We start from the raw sequence: 24,853 nt of genomic DNA on the forward strand, positions 1-24,853 counted from the left end.
CCAAAAAATATAACTTCTAAAAATAATTATTTAAAAAACAATCACTTTACAGCTCTACCACTACTTTAAGCAAAAAATATTTCTAGAGATTCTTACATTTAAAAAGGCAGGAAAAGAGATATGCAATTTCTCTTTAAGTTACTCATTCTGATAAACTCACGTTTTAATTTCCTATACTGAAGAATGAACTATATACTCAGCTCATTATCATCATGGATATCTTTACCCCATAGATGCTTTCCTAAACAGTTGATTTTAAATCATGTTGAATTTTTTATGTAATTGAAGAACTGGCTATTTAATGGCATAGTAAACATTTTATTTAAAATATCACTTCTGTTTTTGGAGACAGGGTCTGTCTCTGTCATCCAGGCTGGAGTACAGTGGTGACCATAGCTCACTGCAACTTCAAACTCATGGGCTCATTTGATCTCACCACCTCAGCCTCCTGAGTAGCTAGGACTACAGGTGTGTGCCACCATGCCTGGCTAATTTTTGTACTTTTTTTTTTGGTAGAGATGTGCTCTTGCTATGTTGCCCAGGCTGGTCTTGAACTCCTGGGCTCAAGCGATCCTCCTGCTTCAGCCTCCCAAAGTGCTGAGATTATAGGTGCAAGCCACTGTGCCTGGTTTTAAAATCACCCTCAAAACTTACCCTATTTTAAAGTTTGGATTTCAAAAAAACAGTGTTTTTAATGTGTCTGTGTGAGTTACAGTCAAACACAAATTTGGGGTTTCAGAAATCTCAAATTTTGACTTGAAGGCCAACAAGATTTTATGTTAAACTGTAGAAAACAAGCATACACATACTCTCATTAAGGCAGCTTTCAAACTATAATCAGGAACACAAACCATTAAGACTAGACAAACAAAATTTAGGATAAACAACTTAACAGGGAAGTAAGTTTCTACTCCCTGGATAGAAGAGGAAGATGGCCCATTCTGTTCAATTTGCTGAGGACTCTAGGCCTATCACTGGCCTTGTGCTCTGTCAGGTTGGGAGTTACGGGCAAATCTGGGAAGACAAAGTGAAAGGAAATCCTGCTGGCAAACCACAAAGGGAGAACAGAGGGAACACTGGTAATCTGCTAAGCATAAGCATTTCAACCCAGCAGCCTAATGCCACAAACCTTCCTCTGATGGCCCCTACACTCAAATGGAATTGATAACACTGGGAAGAGTTACTACAGCTATAGTTGCACCTGACAGAAAAACCTCTGGCTATATCATACATGCTACTCCTGGCTCAGAAGGAGAGGAACAGTAAAAGGATTCACTTCTAATAGGCAAAAGAATTTTTTTTTTTTTTGAGATGGAGTCTCACTCTGTTGCCCAGGCTGGAGTGCAGTGATACAATCACAGCTCATTACAGCTTCAACCTCCTGGGCTCAAGCAATCCTCCTGCCTCAGCCTCCTGAGTAGCTAGGACCACAGGTGTGTGCCAGCACACCTGGCTAATTTTTATTTTTTGATAGAGATAGGGTCTTACTGGCCAGGCGTGGTGGCTCATGAGGTCAGGAGTTCGATATCAGTCTGGCAAACATGGTGAAATCCTGTCTCTACAAAAAAAAAACATACAAAAAATTAGCCGAGCGTAGTGGCAGGCGCCTGTAATCTCAGCTACTCGGGAGGCTGAGGCAGGAGAATTGCTTGAACGCGGGAGGTGGAGGTTGCAGTGAGCTGAGACCATGCCACTGCACTCCAATCTGAGCAACAGAGCGAGATTCTGTCTCAAAAAAGAGAGAGAGACAGAGAGAGAGAGAGATACGGTCTTACTATGTTGCTCAGGCTGAGAAACTTAAAACCAAGGAGTTGATTTCTTTTTTTTGTAGGAGTAGGCTGGGCAAAGAGAAGTATAGCAGTTAGAAACACAAGATAAATTTATAATAATCATGTAATCCATGAGATCTTCCTAAGTACAATTATTAAAATGCCACATTAAAACTGAACATGCACATTGTTAAAAAAATCTTACAAAAGAAATGCAGAAGATTAACCAATGTTAATATAATAATAAAGAATAGTGGCTGGGCACGGTGGCTCACGCCTGTAATCCCAGCACTTTGGGAGGCTGAGGTGGACGGATCATGAGGTCAGGAGATCGAAACCCTGTCTGTACTAAAAATACAAAAAATTAGCCAGGTGTGGTGGCAGGCACCTATAGTCCCAGCTACTCAGGAGGCTGAGGCAGGAGAATGGCGTGGACCTGGGAGGCAGAGCTTGCAGTGAGCCGAGATGGTGCCACTGCACTCCAGCCTGGGCGACAGAGTGAGACTCTGTCTCAAAAAAAGATAATAAAATAAAATAAATAAAGAATAAATACGTTTTTGTTTTATGAGAATTTAAATTTCTCTATACAACATGATAAACTTTGGGGAGTTGTGGTATCAGGTGTAAAAGAAACATCAGTAACGGAGAACAAGAGACTATGGAATGCTTTAAGAAATCCACAATGTCATACCAACCAGTGTTATATGATGAACACAAATTTATCATAAAGTCTGGCCTTAAATAGGTAAAAGGAGAACTGAGACCAGAAGGGAACCAAAAAGCAGCCAGGCGTGTTCACACAGGTTAGCAAGGAAAACCATTTAAAGGAAGCACACTCAGAAACACTCTGGCCTCTGGCTGAGTGTGTGTGTGACTGGGGTTTGCACAGTTCTGAGAACTAAAAACAGCACCCAGACCTTCTGGGCACAGGCACCATTCAGAATAGAAAGTGATTGTGTGTAGCAATTTGCATTCTCAGAGAAACTGTTTCACTTCAACTTCAGTTATTAGAATTATATGTGAGTAGGTCAGAGTGACAGAAAGGTCTAAAACTAAGTCTCCCCACACCCTCATGATGTAAGGCTGCCTGCAGGAGTTAGGAGAGAGGAGAAAATTCCACACACTCTCAGTGCTTAGTAGAGCCCATGAAAGAAGGCAAAGAGCCAGGAGTTGCATTTACCTTGACAACTGTGCTATTTCTTTCTAAAGTAGTTTTAATTTAGGGGTGAGAGGAAGAAAAAAAAATACCAGAAACATAATGAAAGTTTTCACATTCTTTCACAACAAAAAGTAGAATTAAAGGGAAGATGACAGAAAAAAATAGAAATTTATATGCATGCCTTAATTAATACCTGTAGGGAGGCAAATCTTGAGAATTATAACAGTCTATTATGACAGTAGGCCTTAACCAGGGACAATTTTTGTGCCCCAGGGGACATTTAGCAATGTTTGGAGACATTTTTGGTTGTCACAACTAGGGGGAGATGCTACCGGCATCTAGTGCGTGAAGGATGCTTAGCAGCATCCTACAATTCCCAGGACAGCCTCCCACAGCAAACAATATAGCCCGATATGTCACTAAGTATGGCTGTGGGGAGGCCCAGTACTATGTTCACACATCTCTCGAATTTCAAAGGATTATATGATTGCTTTTTATGCAGTTTTATGTGAAACTGCTTCTTCAGAGCAAGCAGTTCCCAAAAATAGATTACATGGTGCCATATACTCAAATCTAACCAAATAATCCTTTTAAGACTCAGTTACAATGATTACAAAAGGAAATGCCTTCTGTAAAAAAGTAAAGAAAAAAGTATTAATAAATATAATAAGAGGATCCTTGGGAAATGTAATGCTTTTGGATCATATGCCAAGAATTACGAGAGAGAGAGAGAGAATGAGAATATTCTTGGCTAGATGAAACAGATGATAAAATAAATTTTTCTTAGAGAAATAAAATATTGCAATGCTCTTCTATTTTCTTTATTAAATATAAGGAAAGAAAACTTGGACAAAAACTTTAACTGCAGAAACAAAAATTTACATACAAACCAAATCTACATACAGATAAGTCACTGAATATATATCTGAATGGAAAGAAAAGCTCATAGGTTGCTTTATTGGCAAAAAGTATTAACAAATCAAACCAAGTGAAAATTTACATTATTAGCATGTGAAATGTATTGTTCTTGAAGTTTTACAATGACCACTATGTTGGAACACCCCTGTAACAGGGTCTTGAATAAAACTAAGTTTTGCCTAGGTTACCAAAGTTATATTAGGAAATCCTATTGGCATAATCTTCAAAATATATCAGGAATCTAACTAATTTTTTATTTTTTTTACTACTTCCACTGCTACTACTCTGGTCTGAGCCAGGGAGGATCATCTCCTGTCTCCTTTTTACTCTCCCCTTTGCACATTTTGCCTCAGCCACACCGGCCTCCTTGCTGTTCCTCAAGCAGGCTACTTGTGTTCCTGTCTTTTGGTCTTTGCACTGGCTGTTCCTTTCACCTAAAATGCTCTTCCCTCAGCTATCAGATTAGCCCACTTCCTCTCTTCCAAGTCCTTGCTCAGATATCATCATCTCAATGTGGCCTGCTTTGACCACCGTATTACAAAAGCAAGCCCTTCTCTGGACACTCCCTAACCTTCTGACCACTCTAGTTTTTTCTGTGATATTTTTCACTTTTTAGCCTACTATGTAGTTCATTTCTGTTTACTGAGTATTGTCTCCCTGAACTAGAATGTCAGCTCCATGAGGGCAGTGATTTTTGTCTGTTTTCTTCACTGATGTAGCTCTGGTTCCCAGGACAGTGCCTGCCACACAGTAGGCACTCAATAAATATCTTTTGGATGAATGTCTTAAGAAAAATACACCAACATTAAAAAATTTCAATTAACTAAATGTGAGTATTCTATTCACCCATGTAAAAATGTGTGGATTTCAGCTTCTGAAATATAAAGAACATCAACACTGGGTGCGGTGGCTCACGCCTGTAATCCCAGCACTTTGGGAGGCCAAGGTAAGAAGATTGCTTAAGCCCAGGAGTTCAAGACCAGCCTGGGCAACAGGGTGAAACCTCGTCTCTACAAAAAAATACAAAAAAAATTTAGCCAGGTGTGGTGGCGCACACCTATAGTCCCAGCTACTCTGGAGGCTGAGGCATGAGAATTGCTTGAGCCCAGGAGGCAGAGGTTGCAGTGAGCTGAGATTGCACCACTGCACTCCAGCCTGGGTGACAGAGCGAGACCCTGTCTCAAAACAAAAAAAAAACAAACAAAAAAAACCCAAAAAAACAAACAAAAAAAGAATATCAACATTAACTTGTGCTCTGTGTTGAGTGTGTCTCCCAACTGAACAATGGCAATTTTTGGGGTGGTTTCTTCTTACTAATTTGCAGTTTGAGAATTACTTCTTTTTCATTCCTTGGCATGTTTCTACGTGCTTCCTCTAAATTATTTAGCATGTACTTTAGAAATAATAAACTAATCTAATATATTCCAATGTAAGACTACTTTTGGGCCTTTGCACAAACTGTTCCCTCTGCCTGAAATGTCTTTTTGTTTCCATATAACTACCCCATGATTAAAGAACAAGCTCCAATGTGACCTCCCCCAGGAAATTTCTCTGACCTCATCTTTTAATGATACTTATCACCTTCTACCTTGCACAATAATTATTTGTCTGTCTAAAGGTGGCCACCAACAAGTTCTCCCATCCTTGTATATATCTGGCACTCCATCAATCAAAATATGAATCTATGTTTCTTCCCCTTGAACTCAGACTAGCCTTGTGACCTTTTTGTGAAGTATGTTTCAACTAATGAAATGCATAAGATGTGACACAGTGTCAGTTTGCTTCAGGAGGCCTAGCACCTTCCATTTTTGCTCTTTTGGAGCCCTAAGACACTGTCTTGCTGGAGATAGGGCCATGTGGAGAGAGAGAGACGTTTTGAATGAGAGACCGCAAAGAGCGCCCAGCCAGCTCCCAGCTGTTCTAGTCACTTCAGTTGAGATGCCAGAAAAATGAGTGAAGCCTATGTGGAAACTAGCCACGCTACGTCACCAACATCCTGTGAAACAGAATTGAGCAGTCCCTATCAAGCTCTGCCCAAACTGCAGAATTGTCAGCAAGTAAGCAGCAGTTATTGATTGAAGTCACTACGTTTTGGCATGTGTTGATCTGCTGCAGTAGATAAGAGATACCGAGCCTTATCTCCCTACTGAGACGATAATACTTTTAGGGGTCCAAGCACAGTAATCTGTATAAAGTAGGCACTCAAATATTTGTTAAATACATAAATCAGAAGGTAAATTAAAAGGTGAGGTCAAATTATCTACTTTTGGATATTAATTAGGTTTAGGTTGTCATATCAAATACCAGTTAATCAAAAGCTGACTATATTATTGAAAGTATTACAGTAGAATATATTGTCAATCATTGTTTATTATATGATGTTGGTATAATTATCTTTCGAGAATAATTCATTCAAAATAAAATTGCCTCTTGAGCAAAACAGTTCTTAACATAATGCTATTACATGAACACATTTTAGGTTTTTAAATTATCATTTTTTTTCTTGTATATAGTTCAGAATATATACAAAGAGATATATTTTACTCTCTACATATGAACTTTCTTACATTAATTAATGCAAAATAATTGCACAGCAAGCTACTACAGTTGACAATTTCCCGCCTTTTACCTTTCCACACTTTTATTTCTCTTTGGATAACCGCAGAATACTTTTTTTTTTGAGACGGAGTCTCGTTCCATCACCCAGGCTGGAGTGCAGTGGCACAATCTCGGCTCACTGCAACCTGTGCCTCCTGGGTTCAAGTGATTCTCCTGCCTCAGCCTCCCAAGTAGCTGGGACTACAGGCATGTGCCACCATGCCTGGCTAATTTTTGTATTTTTAGCAGAGATGGGGGTTTCACCATGTTGGCCAGGTTGGTCTAAAACTCCTGACCTCAGGTGATCCACCCGACTTGGCCTCCCAAAGTGCTGGGATTATAGGCATGAGCCACCGGGCTTGGCCAGAATACTTTTTCATAAAGGGGGACCCATTGAGATGCTCGGTGTTGAGTTTTGATAATAACAATATCTTTTTTTAACACATCTGAAAAGGATGAGTGAGATATTTTACAACTAATTTACACTAATGTGTATTTTGTACATTTCTCCAGTGATTTTCATTTGCTATTAAAATATTTTACTAGATGGTTTTGGAATTGCTCATGTTTTCCCTCAGCTTTTAACTACAAGGATTTCTGTGAAAATTTCCCAAACATTATAGACACTTTAATTAAACTCTACTTAATGTTCTTAATCATTTAAAGTATTAAATACATCAAAGAAGCCAGGCCTTTAATAATATATCTTGAGGGAAGGAACACTATGTCTGTGCATGCTGGCGGTTAGAGAAAGGCCAGTGACAAAATATCACGGCTTAAAAGTGTAGCCCAGGGTCAAAGGGACCTCAGGGGCTACCTAGTGATTCTGGGCCTTGGGAGGAGCTAGGGATCAGGAGGAAGGCCTACTGGTCTCATTTCTTGCCTCCCTCTATGTTTGGCTTGACACCATTAAAGAACCAGGAACTGAGAGTTCTCATTAACCCGATACTGGGATCAAATAGGCAGAGAGACTGAATAATGATAATACTGGTATTCCAAGCATAAAATCATATTATATGTATAATTATGATTTCATACTATATTTAAAAACTATCTGCAAAAAAATACAATGCTGACTATTCTGCATTGCAATATTATGAAAATGTTATGATTAACTCTTACTATATAAACCAAATTCTAATCTTCCCCCCAATTAACTCAGTATAGGATATTGTTTGGTTTTTCCTATTTATTGGATTTTTCATTTCTCTCACACACACAATGGCAAAAGAGAAATAATACAATTTTAGATTGCATGAACACTTTAGTAAAAATAAATAAATTGAAATTATAGTGTTCCTAGTAAGAATGAGTACAATGACTTCCCAAATACAAAGCAGTTAAATACATTTTTACTTAGAAGTAAAATTAAGATGTTCTTTATGACAATATTAAAGAAGAATTCTTGATTATCATTGTTATATCAGTATTTCTTCACAAACATTAAAGTTAGTGATAACAAATGACTTACCTTCACATCCCTGTGAATTATGTTATTATCATGGCAGTAGCGTAGAGCTTCCAGTATCTGTCTCATATAATGGCTGCAAAAAACAAAAGAAATCTAAAAACTGTAAACAATTTTTATTTTAAAACTTAATATACAGTGCTCCTAGTTTATAACTCCCACTCTCATATTAGCTGTCCACGGACACATTTTATTTGAGCAGACAAGATTGGTGTAAAGTGAGGCTTAATAATGAAAATGTTGGCAGACTCAAAAGTTTATGGGCTTCATGAAGAAATAGTATGCTCTATATTTTCTAAGCTATCTAAGTCAAAAGAATTACACATAGTTCATAATTAAATTTGCTTTGCAAACTACAAATTCAAGCTTAAAACATGACAATTTTTTTTCCCCAATACTCAGGTAATTCTACTTAAACTGGACTGCTATTATGTAAACAGTGCTCAGGGCTGTCCCAAGGATTCAGACTCAAGCGGTGGGAGCCTTTGTTCTGCCAGCAAATAATAAGATGCTCTCCATCTTACTTCCATTTAGCTGTGAGGACAAATGAGGGAAGAACTGCCCTTATCGGACAATTTCTTTTTGTAACATAATCAAGTTTTAGTTGGGGCTCCCTTGAACAAAGTGGAGTTAATTCTAGGCACATGTCCTAGAAAGCCTGACTCCTTACATGGCCAGCTGAGGAGCCCTCAGTTCTTCTATAATTGCCCTATTACTCTTTCTCTGAGTATGTTTCATTTTCTGTATTTTATTCCCTCCATATTTGTCTTTCTCTTTTCTTCCTATTATCCCCCTTCTTTTCTCATTTTTTCCCTTTTCCTTCCCAACCAGCATGACAGAAATGCAATAGACTGAACACTGTTCATTGTATAATATTTATAGAATTTTGTTTTGTTTCCAGATCTTATATTTCTGATACAAATGACCTTGAACATGTGTATGCGACTCAGGACAAAAAAAAAAAAAATCCCTATTCTGGCTTTACAATTAAAAGACATTTCCATCAAGTTCCCTCTTTGGCATGATACCATTTAATCAAGCTCACAGGAATATTCCTCTAGTTAGCATATGCATTATTTCATGTATTACAATTAATTGGAAGGGTTCCATTTTAAAAATGAAAGGTAGGAGAAAAAAACAAAAACAAAAAACAAACCCAAGCCTTGTTCCTGTACTAATCACAGGCTCCTTACAACGGGGCTTTAAGCCAGAGAGCCAGGCTCATGTAATCATTAGCTCTGATGTTTTAATTTATCTTACTTTGCAAATGCACATATAAGGGGTTGTGCTCATACACTCTTTGCTTGGGCCACTGTAGCCTGTAATTAAGTTTTGTTTGTTTTTTATTTTTTGAGATATAGTTTCCCTCTTGTCTCCCAGGCTGGAGTGCAATAGTGGGATCTCGGCTCACTGCAACCTCTGCCTCCTGGGTTCAAGCGATTTTCCCGCCTCAGCCTCCCAAGTAGCTGGGATTACAGACATGCGCCACCACGCCTGGCTAGTTTTTGTATTTTGAGTAGAGACAGGGTTTCACCATGTTGGCCAGGATGGTCTCAAACTCCTGACCTCAAGTGATCAGCCCGCCTCAGCCTCCCAAAGTGCTGAGATTACAGACATGAGCCACCACGCCTGGCCATAAGTTTTGCTTAAATGAGGGGTTAACTTGGTGTTGTGGGCCATTGCTCGTTCAAATCAGGCTTTGGAGGATCTGTAACCCCTTGAAATGGCTAAGAGACTACACCTGTCAAAGTGCTTTGTAAACTCTAAACCATGCTACAAAAGTTAAGTCATTATTATTACAATATTATTATTGTTAAGTTCAATCAAAGATTTAGGAACAGCTTATTTGTCCATCTAGATGTCAACATGGAAATACTGGGTAAATTTAAATTAGTTAAAGTGGACATAGCTTGTACCTACAGAATGAACTATTTTGGATACAAAGCACTGAGACAGCCACCTAAATAATCTTTTACCTAAAGAAAATTCCTACCTCAAAGTCTCATAACACAAAACAAAACTCAATGAATGAGGCTTTTTTCATTTGCATATGAGAACACTCAATTATTTGACCCAAACGTATGTACACAGCAGAATCTTTGCGGTGTGTGTGGAGACAGCAGAACTGTTTTTCTCCCCAAGTTATAACAGAACTGGACTTTCTCCACCCTCCCAGTCATGATCCTGGGAGGCAATGCATGTCAAAATGTGCAAGCAGAATAAAACAAGAACTAAAATCTGCCCATATGTTCTAGGAAGTTGCTGACTAAACTTTTAATCAAAAAACTTCACTTCATGAAGCATCATAGGGACCTGTGCTTTCAGAGAAACTCAGCAATATATTTGTTTATCTTTCCTAAAGATCAGCAAGATAATAACTCCATGGAAGGAAAGAGCTGGCCAGTAATGCATTTACTGCCTTTGGAAGGAGGCATTTCAGGGGTGCAGCATGGTAGAAGAGAGGTGATTCAGTCTGCTATTCTTGTCAATGCAGGTGAAAAGCCTAATGCTATTTGCTAGGCAGAAGAGACCTTATCTCTGAAATGCCCTTAACAGGATATCTCTGGCTAAGGATTACTATGGTAAGTAGAATACGGGATCTCTGAGGCACAGATGGCTTCCTGGAAAATGTCATGGAGCTATCCAAGTCTCTGGGGTGTAAAATAAAGATATTTGCAATGCTCCCCTTTGTGTGTGGAAACCCACAAACCCCAGTATAAACCTCATCTATTCTGGGCCAGAGGTGCATTTCTGAGGCAGTAAGAAGTGACGTGGGGGGCTGCCCTTCCCTTCTCTGCTTCACTTGAGACTTCTGATTGCCTTATCCTTGAAATTATTTAGTAAAGCTTGCTATTAGTTAAGAAGATCTCTGAGAGTTTGATTTGATAATCTCATCTTGTGTGTTAGCTCACTCCACAACTCATCACCCCTGAAAGGATGGAGGTAATAACTAATTGGGTTGCACTAAGGACTGAACACAGTTTTATTTTATGCCATGCTTTGCTGCTCCTCTTGAAGCTCAGCCAGTTGGAGAAAAACATTATCAATTTGATTACTTGGTGTCTCAGAGTCTTCTTGCAGTCGGTCTCACTAGAATACTCATACAGGCTGAATTTCCTAACAATAAATCACAGAATCAGAGAGGACGAAGAAAGATTAGAAGTCATCTGTCATTAAACCAATGGAAGAATCTACGCGCCCTTGTTCCATGGTCATTGATCCTCTGCAATAGCAAACACACCTAATAATACTTCTGAGTCCCCGCCTACTTTTTTTATTGTTCAGAGGAAGAACCTTTAATAAACTGCCTCCAAACCTCTCTCTTTGCAATGTCACCTACTGGTCTCAACGCTACTCTTTTCTGGTCCACTCTGGAAAGTTCCTTTCACCATTTTAACAGCTTATACAGGTGGATTTAAAAATCAGTAGGCTTTCATTTTGATGTGTATAAACATCTATCTTTTCTGTAAATCTCAAGATTAGGAGAGACGACAAGTCATGTCATTGTGTGACATCATCTCTTCACCACTATCATCCTGCCTATCCTGACACATAGCCCAGTGGCAGAGATAGGCTTGAGGTTAAGGAAAAGCAATAAAGATGACTGGGGACCACAGTAAAAGTGGTACTGGTTTCACATCAATCCTGTCAGCATACCTGCCAGGTATCCCAGTGTTATTGTGGTTCAAGAAGGAAAAAAATCCCCTTCTTCCATTGAGTTTCACTAGTATTGACTATTTTTGGTATGAAAGAATGCTTTAAAATTTTGAGGGACAAGAAAGAATAAAAATTTAAAATTGTAATAAAAACTCAAAATAATAGAAGATGGGATTAAAAAAAAACCCTGGAATGTGCTTTAGAGAACATGGCACAAAAGAAAAGAGAATATTTAGCTTTAGTTCTACCACGTATAGATCAGAAGCCTAAAGAACACACATAAACTTTCATTTGCTCCTTTGCCCTAGCCCCAGCAGTACAAAAACACAGCGACCACACATTGAGCATATTCTTTATTTTGTGCTATAGCCATGGCTGCTCCGTCCCTGAGAGTAGGTCCCTTGCTCTTCAGCCAGAAGGAGTCAGGGCAATGAATTTGAAGACATTCAAGTCATGCTGAGCTCAAAGCTGTATTAAGGTGGTCTCTAAGGTGTTTCCAGCTATGTTTGTCTAAGATGCTATAATTATAAAAGAAATGGCAAGACAGAGGAAATCATTTAATATAACTGTTTTTCAAATGATAGAAAGTTTTCATAAATCCTAGGCTAGGAATGGTAGTTCATGCCTACAATCCAAGCACTTTGGGAGGTTGAGGCGTGTGGATCACTTGAGGCCAGGAGTTCAAGATCAGCCTGGCCAACATGGTGAAACCCCATCTCTATTAAAAGAAATACAAAAATTAGCCGGGCATGGTGGCACATCCTGTAATACCAGCTACTTGGGAGGCTGAGGCAGGAGAATCACTTGAACCCGGGAGGCAGAGGTTGCAGTGAGCTGCGATGGCGCCACTGCACTCCAGCCTGGGCGACACAGTGAGACTCCGTCCCCTGCCCGCCACCCCCCCAAAAAAAAACTTAATATGTTTGTGAGTTTGAACCCTTCAACATATTATGGCTGGTGACTAAGGAGGGATGCTGTATTCCATGTATTAAAAAGGCAACCTACAGGAGTGAGTAATTATGAAATGACTGAATGTAACCAAAACAGAAAGCTGTGTTGCTCTAAATGTATAAGCAAGTGGCCCAGCACGTGCATGGCTCCTGTGATTTTTCATATTTACTTCTTTTATTTTTTTTTTGAGACAGAGTCTCGCTCTGTCACCCAGGCTGGAGTGCAGTGGCGTGATCTTGGCTCACTGCAAGCTCCGCCTCCCGGGTTCACGCCATTCTCCTGCCTCAGCCTCCCGATTAGCTGGGACTACAGGCGCCTGCCACCACGCCCAGCTAATTTTTGTATTTTTAGTAGAGACAGGGTTTCACTGTTAGCCAGGATGGTCTTGATCTCCTGACCTCGTTATCTACCCGCCTTGGCCTCCCAAAGTGCTGGGATTACAGGCGTGAGCCACCGCGCCCAGCCCATATTTCCTTCTTATTTTGAGTCATTAGGTCTTTACAATAACTTCTCCACTTAGAACAACAGCTGCCATTTGATTGGTAGGTCTCACACTGGCCTGAAGCAAATATATTTTTAAAAATGGTGATTTTATTTCTCTTCCTTTTACTGTTCTTTACTTTTCCTTAATTATTGTGAGATAATTTGATATCACTAAAAGGCAAAATGAAGAACTAATGAGGCAGATTTGCCAAAACAAAAATAAAAAACCCAAGTAGAATTCTACATGGTTCCTGAGCTATTAGATCCCCGCTTCTTGTACAAAAATCATTAAAAATGGGAAAGACAGCAGTACTGAAAATGTAAGCCTGTATTATAAACTCATGTTTTAATTTTACTTATTTATTTATTTTTTGAGACTGAGTTTCGCTCTTGTTGCCCAAGCTGGAGTGCAAGGGCGCAATCTTGGCTCACTGCAACCTCCGCTCTGTCGCCAGGCTGGAGGGCAGTGGTGCGATCTCGGCTCACTGTAACCTCCACCTCCTGGGTTCAAGCGATTCTCCTGCATCAGCCTCCCGAGTAGCTGGGACTACAGGCGCCTGCCACCACACCCAGCTAATTTTTGTTATTTTTAGTAGAGAAGGGGTTTCACCATGTTGGCCAGGATGATCTCGATCTCTTGACCTTGTGATCCGTCCGCCTTGGCCTCCCAAAGTGCTGGGATTACAGGCGTGAGCCACCGCGCCTGGCCCCTATAAACCCATGTTAATAGATAAACTCATTGTTCGGTATTTTGCATTTCCAGTGACTATCGGTTCTACTAACACATACTAAAACAAAGATGTTCCTTGTAGCAAAGAGCAGCAGCATGCTCGTCATCAGTTTGTCACGTGATGTCTTTGTCATTTTCTTTTTTTACTTTCAACTTGACCTCTGGTGATTAGATATACACTACATACCTGGCTACAGCTTCACTGTACACAAAACCAGCGTCAGCTCGCTTTACGATTTCAAAACACAGATCTGCTCCATCCATACTGTAAAAAAATGTGAAAAAGAACGTAAGAAAAGAGGAAATTCCAGGAAGACAATACTGAAAGTGAATACATTGTAACTAAGTTATTAGTTGATTTACTGCTAAGGATTATGTTATTTAAATCTCCTTTCTTTCAATGAAATACAGACAGAAATTATAAAGGGCATGATAGTCATCTTCACATTGAAAATCTGCAGGGAAAGAAACAGGAAGAGTAGGCTAACAGTAATATCAAATAACATGAGTATATACAATTGACTATAATTTTTCTTTAGGTTTTCACAAAAAGAAGCATCAGAAAACAGCAATGCTAGGGCTGTGTGCATATTTTTAAGTCAAATTCCAAAAATATTCAGTTATGTAGAATACAAGGATTTAAAAAAAACATCTTGCTATTGTTATTACCACTAAATGGAAAATTCAGGCTATATACTGTGGAAGGAAAAAACAATGACTTATATATAAAATAAAATTTATTTTTGTTTACACTGCCATTCCCAAAGTTCATCGCTACAAACATATTATAACACATAGATGTGTTGATAACACAATGTCACGATATTGTCTTAGAACTTACAGTGGTTTTCTATTTCTCACCAGATAAGTAAGGCCTCTTGTTGTCTTGGCCACACCTTGCCTCTTCTACCTACCTTGTCCACTGATGTTTCAAGAAAATCTTCCTCTCTAGGCAGAATGGTCTTATTATCACTCCTGAGTACACCATTTTCTTTTTTACTTTTGTATATATTGCTTTTCATTTTCAAAACCTACCTTAATTCAAAGTTTCATTCCAATCCTACCTTCCCTGGAAGCCCCCTCAATGATTACCAGCCATATTAATGCCTTCCTTTGCTTTTCATTCTATAACAACTCTATATGGTCCATAACATTTAGCACATACAAACACCTCCCCCTCCCCCCACATATACCTATATATGTATACATGAATTTTGCCATATTATACATATTAATGAAACTATTCAAATATTAATAGCTAACATTTTCATAATGCTTTAAGGCTTATAACATATTTTTAAATCCAGTATCTCATTCATTCATTCATTCATTCAGTAGTTCAGTTTCCCAATATACCTGCTGCAGACATTATACTGAGGAAATAGAAACTTCTGGAAGGGAAAGTAAAGGAACTAACATACTTCCTATTCATGAGGCATCATAGGAAGCATCCTTGTTATGCCTCCCTTCATACTTATAACCACCCCATGAGGTCAGCATCATTTTCAAATAATTTGTCTAACTGAGTGGACAAGTATGTGATAGGGACAAGATCGAAATCCCTGTCTAGCTATGTCCTGTGCTCTTCCCATTGATTATAGCTATACCTACTGGGTGTGCAAGGAACAAATGCACATCTTTAAGCCCTACAACAGTTCCATGATAGCGTAAAGTCCTAAAGAACAAGAAAAAATATATTTATACTTTCAATGTACCCCTACCTAATACCCAGGAGAAGACTGAGCACACTGTAGACACCTAATGAACAGTTGATTCTATTATTTGGATCTTAGTGTGGTTTTATATAAATGAATGAAAATACTTTCACATTTATACAGGCTCTAAAAACTTTACCAAGTTTCCATTTCACACCTAAGGAACATTTTCCAATGTCAAATAGGATTCTTCTCCAAAACAATGTTTATAGTGGCCTAGTCTACTATAAACATTACTATAATGGCCTAGTCTACTCCCTAGTATGGCAGCACTCATTTTCCACCATCAGAAATAAAGCCTGGATGAATGTGATCATGCATCTTGGTGAACAACTCTGATTATCTGTATGGTAAAATTCCTACAAGCTGAGTTGCTAGGACAAGGGGTATATACGATAACTTTTTTTTTTTTTTGAGACGGAGTCTTGCTCTGTCGCCCAGGCTGGAGTGCAATGGTGCATCTCAGCTCCCTGTGAGCTCTGCCTCCTGGGTTCACGCCATTCTCCTGCCCCAGCCTCCTGAGTAGCTGGGACTACAGGCGCCCGCCACCACATCCGGCTAATTTTTTGTATTTTTTTTAGTAGAGACGGGGTTTCACCGTGTTAGCCAGGATAGTCTCGATCTCCTGACCTCATGATCCGCCCGCCTCGGCCTCCCAAAGTGCTGGGATTACAGGCATGAGCCACCACGCCCGGCCTACAATAACACTTTTGATACATACACAAGACCAGAAACAGTTTAACAATTTATACTCCCACTACCATGTGTGAATGTGTCCCTTGCTCTACTAGGATAATGATTATTATTTTTTTTTCCATCTTTGCCAGTTAGATAAGAGGAAAAAGGTCATTCATGATTGCTTTAATTTGCATTTCCTTGATTACTAGAGAGAATAAATATTTTTCATTTCTTTGTCCTGTGTGGAGAAAAGAAATGCTATTTTAAAAACTGGCTGTAGTTTAAGCTGGTTAGTTGATCTATGAGGACTAAAAAACATCTCATAGTGAAGGAATCAGTTTTGCTTAGGCGTTTCCCTTTGTAATTGTGATATATGAGGGTAAGCACTATTCAACTTAGATGAGAGAGGGGTTAGGAAAAGGAGAGAGCTAAACTGATTGCATAATGAAGCAATGAGAATTTAGGCTCTTTCTGCCATCTCTCCATGCTGCCATAATGGTGTGCATGAATGTCCTGGCTGATGCTATCCAGAGCATTAACAATACCAAAAAGAGGCAAACACCAGGTTCTTATTAGGTTGTGCTCCAAAGTTACTGTCCAGTTTCTAACTGTGATGATGAAGCATGGTTACATTGGTGAATTTGAAATCACTGATGATCACAGAGCTGGGAAAATTGTTGTGAACCTGAGGCAGGTTAAACAAGTGTGGAGTGATCAGCCCCAGATCCCAGATTTGATGTGCAACCCAAAGATCTAGTAAAATGGCGGAATAACCTGTTCCCATCCTACCAGTTTGGATTCACTGTACTAACGACCTCAGCTGGCATCACGGACCATGAAGAAGCAAGATGAAAACATACAGGAGGGAAAATCCTGGAATTCGTTTACTAGGGATGTAATATATACTTACAAATAAAATGCCTCAATGGACTCTGGTGTTTCCAAAAAGAATTTGGGAGATGTTCTGAGAGCTAGAGGATTTTCTGGAGGGACCTAGAAGGGATGAAGGAAAAGACGGAGCCTGGGGAGGAGGCAGCAAAGTGGTGAGAGGTATAAAGACTAAGGAGGGAACCAGTCAGTGAGAAATACTTGGAAATTATTTACTGCCCTGTGCTATAAGTATCAGCATGGATCAATCCATTTTGTCTGGTCATATCTGAAATACTGGTACTTGAAATGACAATCCCTACACATGTGCATACACACATGGGGGTATTTTTAGGTTTCTACTTTCTTCCACTGACTTGCCTACTCTTGCATCAAGTTACCATTTAAAATACTGTAGGGCCGGACGCAGTGGCTCACACCTGTAATCTCAGCGCTTTGGGAGGCCGAGGCGGGTGGATAGCTTGAGGCCAGGAGTTCGAGACCAGCCTGGCCAACATGGTGAAACCCTGTCTCTACTAAAAAAATACAAAAAAATTAGTCAGGCATGGTGGCCTGCGCCTGTAGTCCTAGCTACTTTGAAGGCTGAGGCAGGAGAATCACTTGAATCCGGGAAGCAGAGGTTGCAGTGAGCTGAGATTGCACCACTGCACTCCAGCTGACAGAGCGAGACTCCCATCTCAAAACAAAAACAAAAACATGGACAGACAAAATAAAATACTGTAGCAGCAGATTTTAATATTTGGCAAAAAAAAATCTCATTATTCTTCACAACTTTTTTTTTTTTCTTTTTTTTGAGGCAGAGTCTTGCTCTGTCACCCAGGCTGGAGTGCAGTGGCGCCATCTCGGCTCACTGTAACCTCTGCTTCCCAGGTTCAAGTGAGTCTCCTGCCTCAGCCTCTCAAGTAGCTGGGACTACAGGTGCTTGCCACCATGCCTTGCTAATTTTTGTATTTTTTTGTAGAGACAGGATTTCACCGTCCTGGCCAGGCTGGTCTCGAACTCCTGACCTCAAGTGATCTGCCCGCCTCGGCCTCCCAAAGTGCTGGGATTACAGGCACAAGCCACCGCAACTGGCCTTCACCAACATTTTCTTATGATTTTTTTCTTCCCAGTTGACCTTTAAAATCATTTTGTCAAACTATAAAAAATTTTTGTATTTTGATTCAGATGTAAATTTATACATTAACTTCTAGAAATTAACATTTTCTAATATTCTCATCAATGAACATGATATGTCTCTCCACTTCCTTTCATGTCTCTAAGATACAGTTTTATGATTTTCTTCATATTGGTTTAAAATATTTATTATTAGGTTTTTTCCCTATACATGTTATATTTTAGTTGCTATTATAAATGGGATCTTTCAGCCATTATATTTTTTTATGCAATGTTTCATAACCACAGATATCAAACAAAACCACTTGTGCAACTTGGTAAATATACAGGCACTTTCTTTGAAGGGTTACTCTGAAAGAGAGGCATCACTGTGAAAATATTTTTCTATTATTAAAGCTATTTGATTATTTATAATATTAATTGATATTAAAGTAAAAGAAGCAATCCACTAATTTTAAATTTCATGAGATATAGAAATAAAAACTAAAAATACTGTTATTTATGCAAATTTTATTCAAAGAAATTTAAAATACACATATTCATAATACACACCATCCTGATATCCTAACCTTGAACCTTTTGAACAAAGTTGATGACTCAATTCTTTGATAAACTTTATTTGATAATATAATGATTCTACAAACTGACAAGGCATCTTTTATTGCTTTTCTCTTTGGCTTCCCATCTTGGGTTGCTTCTGGGGCTGTCAAGAACCCCCAAAGAACACACTGTGAATTTTCCTAGTTGGCTCCATTCTGAGGGAATGAAAGGAGAGGGAGAAGAAACCCTCCTATGGAAGAGTATGGGGGAGGTGGACTTCTGTACTGTATGCAGAGAGAAATTAAGGGCAGTTTAGTCTGAACTGTGAAAAGTAATGGGATTATGAATGAGCTTAGCTGTCTCTCCTTTTCACCCATCTGAATTTTTAAAATTTATAATAAACATGCATTATTTATATAACTAAGAAATTATCCAAAACAAAACTCATCAAACAAACAAAACAGATCACAGGTCTTGAGGCACAAGGTATTACTGGCTGCACATTGAGGGAGATCAGAATATGCCAGTCCAAAATATGCTGCTTTGGCAACAGGATTATCTGGAGTTGAAGGCACAAAATCACGTGCTATGATTTCACAGCAATGTCAAATTGCTATAACAGTTTCTAAATGTTTACTCTCAATTTCTGTATGTATCTCATGGCAGACTGGTGACAGATTGGTACTTATCTGCAAATATCCTTGAAGAACACTGTTGTACAGACCAAATCTGGATTTTTCCAACCAGCATTTTTTCTGAGGATGACAAAAATGCCAACTACAAACACTGTATGAAATGTTTAAAATTATTTATTTTTTAAATGGAGACAAGGTCTCATTTTGTCACCTAGAGCTGGACTGCAGGGGCACAATCATGGCTCACTGCAGCCTGGAATGCCTGGGCTCAGGTGATCCTCCCCCCTCAGCCTCTAAAGTAGCTGGGACTATAGGCATGCACCACCACACCTGGCTACTTTTTTTATTTTTAATTTTTGTAGGGACAGGACCTGGCTATGTTGCCCAGGCTGGTCTGGAATTCCTGGGCTCAAACGATCCTTTTGCTTGGGCCTCTCATCTTAAAGTGCTGGGATTACAGGTATGAGCCATTGTGCCCAGTCAAACAAAAAGTTTTTGTTAAAGCTTGTGAGAATTAACAGTATAGTGAGTGAAAAACTAGTCCTGAGAACAGAGAAAGGATTACAGCTCAAAGAGGTGAACAAGAGCTGCTTCTGCCCTAGGGGAAGAATGTGGGTTTTGGAAAGGAGGGGCACTTTTAGGAACTCCAGAGAGGTAGGAGGGGGTGGGGTGGTCAGATGGAGAATGACAGGGTCCAGGTGCTTTTGCACCAGGGTGATCTAAGAGGTTAAGGCTCTGATGAAACACCCTTTGCTCCTGGCTGGGACCATAGAGCTGCACTATGAAAAATGGGGTACAGAATATATTCTGGTATGTCATGTTGGTAGCACAGAAAAACCTCAATGCTGATTGGGCATGGTGGTGGCTCAGGCCTGTAATCCCAGCACTTTGGGAGGCTGAGGCAGGCAGACTGCTTGAGCACAAAAGTTCAAGACCAGCCTCGGCAAAAGAGTGAGATGCCGTCTCTACAAAAAATACAAAAAATTAGCTGGGTGTGGTGGTACACACCTGTGGTCCCAGCTACTCGAGAGGCTGAGGTGGGAGGATCGCTTGAGCCCAGGAGATTGAGGTTGCAGTGAGCCATGACTCTGTCAGTGCACTCCAGCCTGGGCAACAGAGCAAGACCCCATCCCCTCCCACCAAAAAAAAAACAAAACAAAACAAACAAACCCAAAAACCTCAATGCTTACCATGGAGACAAAAGCTCAGTCTAAAAACTTCTGCAAGAAACGAGCACTCAGAGTATGTTTCCTAACCACAAAGTAGTTATGTTAGAAATAAATTAACAAAATAACTAGAAAACCCTAAATGCTTGGAAATTGAGAAATCATGCTAAATAGCCAATTAATCAAATGAGAAATCATCATAATGAAAATTAGAACTTTTTTTTTTTCTCCAAGACAGAGTCTTGCTCTGTTGCCCAGGCTGGAGTGCAATGGCATGATCTTGGCTCACTGCAGCATCCACCTCCCAGGGTCAAGTTATTCTCCTGCGTCAGCCTCCCGAGTAGCTGGGATTACAGGCGCACACCTCACGTCCAGCTAATTTCTGTATTTTTAGTAGAGATAGGGTTTTTCTATGTTGGCCAGACTGGTCTTGAGTTCCTGGCCTCAAGTGATTCCCTCTGCCTCGGCCTCCCAAAGTCCTGGGATTACAGGCATGAGCCACCATGCCCAGTATAACATATTCCTAACAATGATAATGAAAAAAGTACTATCAAAACTTGTACAGGATTGGTGCGTTACATTTCAAGATCAGGGTTTTGCCATTAATAGACCCACAAATATAGAAAAATGGCTGAAAGGAGGAGGGGCATAGGTCCAATCTTACAGTTTAAGAAGCTGGTGATCCATGTTACATACACAACTTGGCACTGGAGAAATCTTGCTTAAATTAGGTAATCTACTATTGATAGAAAAATACACCAACACAACTTTCTGAAGGGCAATTTTATAATGTGTGACAAAAATCTTAAACATGTGTATGTCCTTCGGCTCAATTATTTCCTTCCAAGGGAAATAACTAGGAATACTGGTCAAGTTTTAATGACAAGGGTTTATCACAGCATTTATAATAGGGAGAAATTAGAAACCACCTAAATTCCCAACAGAATGGTTACATAAATTGTGGTAACTAGAGTAGAATATTATATTGCCATTAAATGATGTTATAGACATAAATTTATTGACATAGATGTTCATAATACATTAACATGTATAAACATATACATGCATATTTATGTATAAGTAGATGCAGTGTGAAGGCTTTGGTATTAAAATGGGGTGTTAAAGACTGGGTAGAATTGTATTTGAAATTTTTTGTTTTCTTCTTTTTACCTTTACTTTTAAAAAAATGAATAGGCACTATACTTTTGTCATAGGAAATCAGTTCTGTTAAAAAAAGCAGAATGCAGATGAAACGGTACTTACAAAGTAGTTTGTATCCATAAACTTGTTTTAAAACTTTAATTAGAAATTTAATAGAAATATTGAATGCTGACTTAAAATATTAGAAAATATGAAAAGTTACCAAGTCAGTGACATCTCATCATGAGACATGTTTTAGAAAACAGCAAATTAAACCCAATGAAGGTAGAAGGAAATAATAAGCAGAAATTAATGAAGTAAAAAAATAGAGAAAAAGCAAAGCAACAAATAGATTCTTTGAAATGATTAATAAAGGCCAGGTGCATTGGCTCATGCCTATAATCCCAGCACTTTGGGAGGCCGAGGTGAGAGGATCACTTGAGGCCAGGAGTTCGGTATCAGCCTGGGCAACACAGTGAGACTCCTTCTCTACTAAAAATTTAAAAATTAGCTGGGCATGGTAGCACATGCCTGTAGTCCCAGATACTCCGGAGGCAGAGGTGGAAGGCTTGATTGAATCCAGGAGCTTGAGGCTGCAGTGAGCTATAATCGCACCACTGCACCCCAACCTGGGCTATAGAGCAAGACCTCATCTCTAAAAAAGGAAATAAATAAATTTTAAAGCGATTAATAAATCTAGAAAATTCCTAACATTTGGAAACTAGACAATATACTTTTATTACATATATCTCAGAATAAATCATTAGAAAATATTTTAAACTGAATAATAATAACAGTAAACACATCAAAACTTGTAAAATGTAGGTAAAGCAGTACTTGGAAATTTACTGCTATAAATGTACATTATTAGAAAAGAAAGGCTGGCCAAGTGCAGTGCCTCACACCTGTAATCCCAGCACTCTGGGAGGCTGAGGTGGGAGGATCACTTGAGCCCAGGAGTTTGAGACCAGCCTGGGCAACATAGTGAGACCCCCATCTCTTCAAATAATAATAATAAAAAAATTAGCTGGGCATGGTGGGCCCTGTTGTCTCAGCTACTCAGGAGGCTGAGACAGCCAAATTGCTTGAGCCTGGGAGGTCAAGTCTGTAGTGAGCCATGACTGTACCACTACACTCCAGCCTGGACAACATAGTGAGACCCTGGCTCAAAAAAAGAGAAAGGCTAAACATTTAAGAACTAAACATCTACCTGTATAAGTTACGTTACATAAAGATCATCAAATTAAATTCAAAGAAATTAGATGAAAGGAAATAGAAGCAGAAATTAATGAAATGGAAGACAAACATACTCAAGAAATTAACAAAGCTAAAAGTTGTTCCCTGTGAAATGATGAATCTCTGGCAAGACTGATAACAAAAAGAAAAAAGACACATATAGCACCCAGTATTAAGAATGAAGGAGATTATCATTTCATATGCTGCAGAAATAAAAGATGATACTGAAACTTTATGTCACAAATTTAAAAATGTATATGAAACCGACAAATTCTCAGAAAAATAAAACTCACCAAAATTAACAAAAAGAATTAGAAAACCTGAATAATCCTTTACTGATTCAAGAAATTGAATCAGTAATTTAATCTTCTGAGACAGAAAACTCTAGGCCTAGATGCCATTTCTGACAAGTTTTTTTTTTTTTTTGAGATGGAGTCTCGCTCTGTCGCTAGGCAGGAGTGCAGTGGTGCCATCTCGGCTCACTGCAACCTCCACCTCCCGGGTTCAAGAGATTCTCCTGCCTCAGCCTCCTGAACAGCTGGGACTACAGGCATGCACCACCACACTCAGCTAATTTTTGTATTTTTAGAAGAGATGGGGTTTTACCATGTTGGCCAGGATGGTCTTGATTTCTTGCCCTCGTGATCTGCCTGCCTCGGCCTCCCAAAGTGCTGGGATTACAGGCGTTAGCCACTGTGCCCAGCCCATTTCTGACAAGTTCTATTGAACATTCTAAGGAGAAATAAAACGAATAAAAAGCAGGAATAGTTTCCAACTCACTTTATCAAAATAGTTTAATCCATATACTAAAACCTACTATGAACAGTATGAGATAATTAAAAGAAAACCTCACTAAAGAACACAGATGCAAGTAATCTAAACAAAAGTTTAACGACCCGAATCAGGCAATATATAAGAATTACACCAGGTCCAAATTGGGTTTACCCGAGGAATGCAAAACTTTTAACATTTGGAATTAATATAATTGTGTACACTGATAGATTAAAGATGAAAGATTATGTGATCATGTCAATAAATGTCAAAACACTTAAAACTATGTATTTGTAATTAAAAAACTTAAAAAACTCTTAGATCAGGAACAAGCCAAGAAAGTCCACTCTAACAACTTAAACTCAATATTATTCTGGAGGTCCTAGCCAGGGCAGTAAGGCAAGATAAAGAAATAAAATGTATGAGAATAGAAAAGGAAGAAACAGTCATTAATTACAGATGATATATATAGAATATCCAAAATAATCTAAGTTAAAATTAGAACTAATCAGAGTTCAGCAAAATCATTGTAAGTTGTACGAAATTTTAAAACAGTGTTTAAGAATGTAGAAATAAATCTAAAAGAAAGGTATATAAGATCTCTGTGGAGAAAAGTAAGGTATTTTTTAAGAGAAATTAAACAAATGAAATAAATGGAGAGAAAATTATCCTGTTCACTGACAAGAAGACTCAATATTGTAAACAGCCGATCTCTTCCAAGTTGAAGCATAGATTCAACAGAATTTGAATGAAAATCCCAACAGGTTCTGTGGAAACTCTAAAGCAGAATCTAAAATGTATATGGAATTGCAGAAGGCCAAGAAGACTCAAGATATTCTGGAAGAATAACACCTCCTGGAGTTTTTGCTGTACTTGATTTCAAAATTTAGCCCCCACCTCCATGTCCACAGGTACCGTGTATGGAATGTCCTATAAAGCTCAGTAATTAAGTGTATGATATTGACACTAGGACAGACAACAGCACAGTAGAACATAACAGAGAGCCTAGAAACATATCCATACATGTAGAGAGGCTTGATTTATGATGAAGGAGGATACTGGAGGATACTGGGCAAACACAGTCTCTTCAAAGAAACGTGTGCTTATGTGGACCATCTTTTCCCAACATTTTTGCATTCTTTATGCTCCTGCCTGGAATGTCCTTTCTTCACCTTTCCACCCATCTGACTCCTACACTGGTGTTGATGCCCTTCATCAACTTCCTACAAGCCTGC

The 24,853-nt window shown here is 39.0% G+C and overlaps 1 protein-coding gene and 1 pseudogene across 1 annotated transcript in view; one reads left to right on the forward strand and one right to left on the reverse strand.

Moving 5' to 3' along the window:
• CASK (calcium/calmodulin dependent serine protein kinase) overlaps positions 1–24,853 on the reverse strand; it is a 419,626-nt gene that overhangs the window by 213,519 nt on the left and 181,254 nt on the right. The window contains exons 5-6 of the mRNA XM_058441306.1: positions 13,921–13,998; positions 7,916–7,988 (exon numbers count right to left, since the gene is read on the reverse strand). Of these exons, the coding sequence (XP_058297289.1) occupies positions 7,916–7,988; positions 13,921–13,998 (151 nt within the window). The remainder of the gene's footprint in view (positions 1–7,915; positions 7,989–13,920; positions 13,999–24,853) is intronic.
• LOC131383870 (small ribosomal subunit protein uS8-like) lies at positions 16,619–17,017 on the forward strand (annotated as a pseudogene).

This window comes from Hylobates moloch, unplaced genomic scaffold (assembly GCF_009828535.3).
Source record: "Hylobates moloch isolate HMO894 unplaced genomic scaffold, HMol_V3 SCAFFOLD_7, whole genome shotgun sequence".
NCBI classification, from domain to species: domain Eukaryota; kingdom Metazoa; phylum Chordata; class Mammalia; order Primates; family Hylobatidae; genus Hylobates; species Hylobates moloch.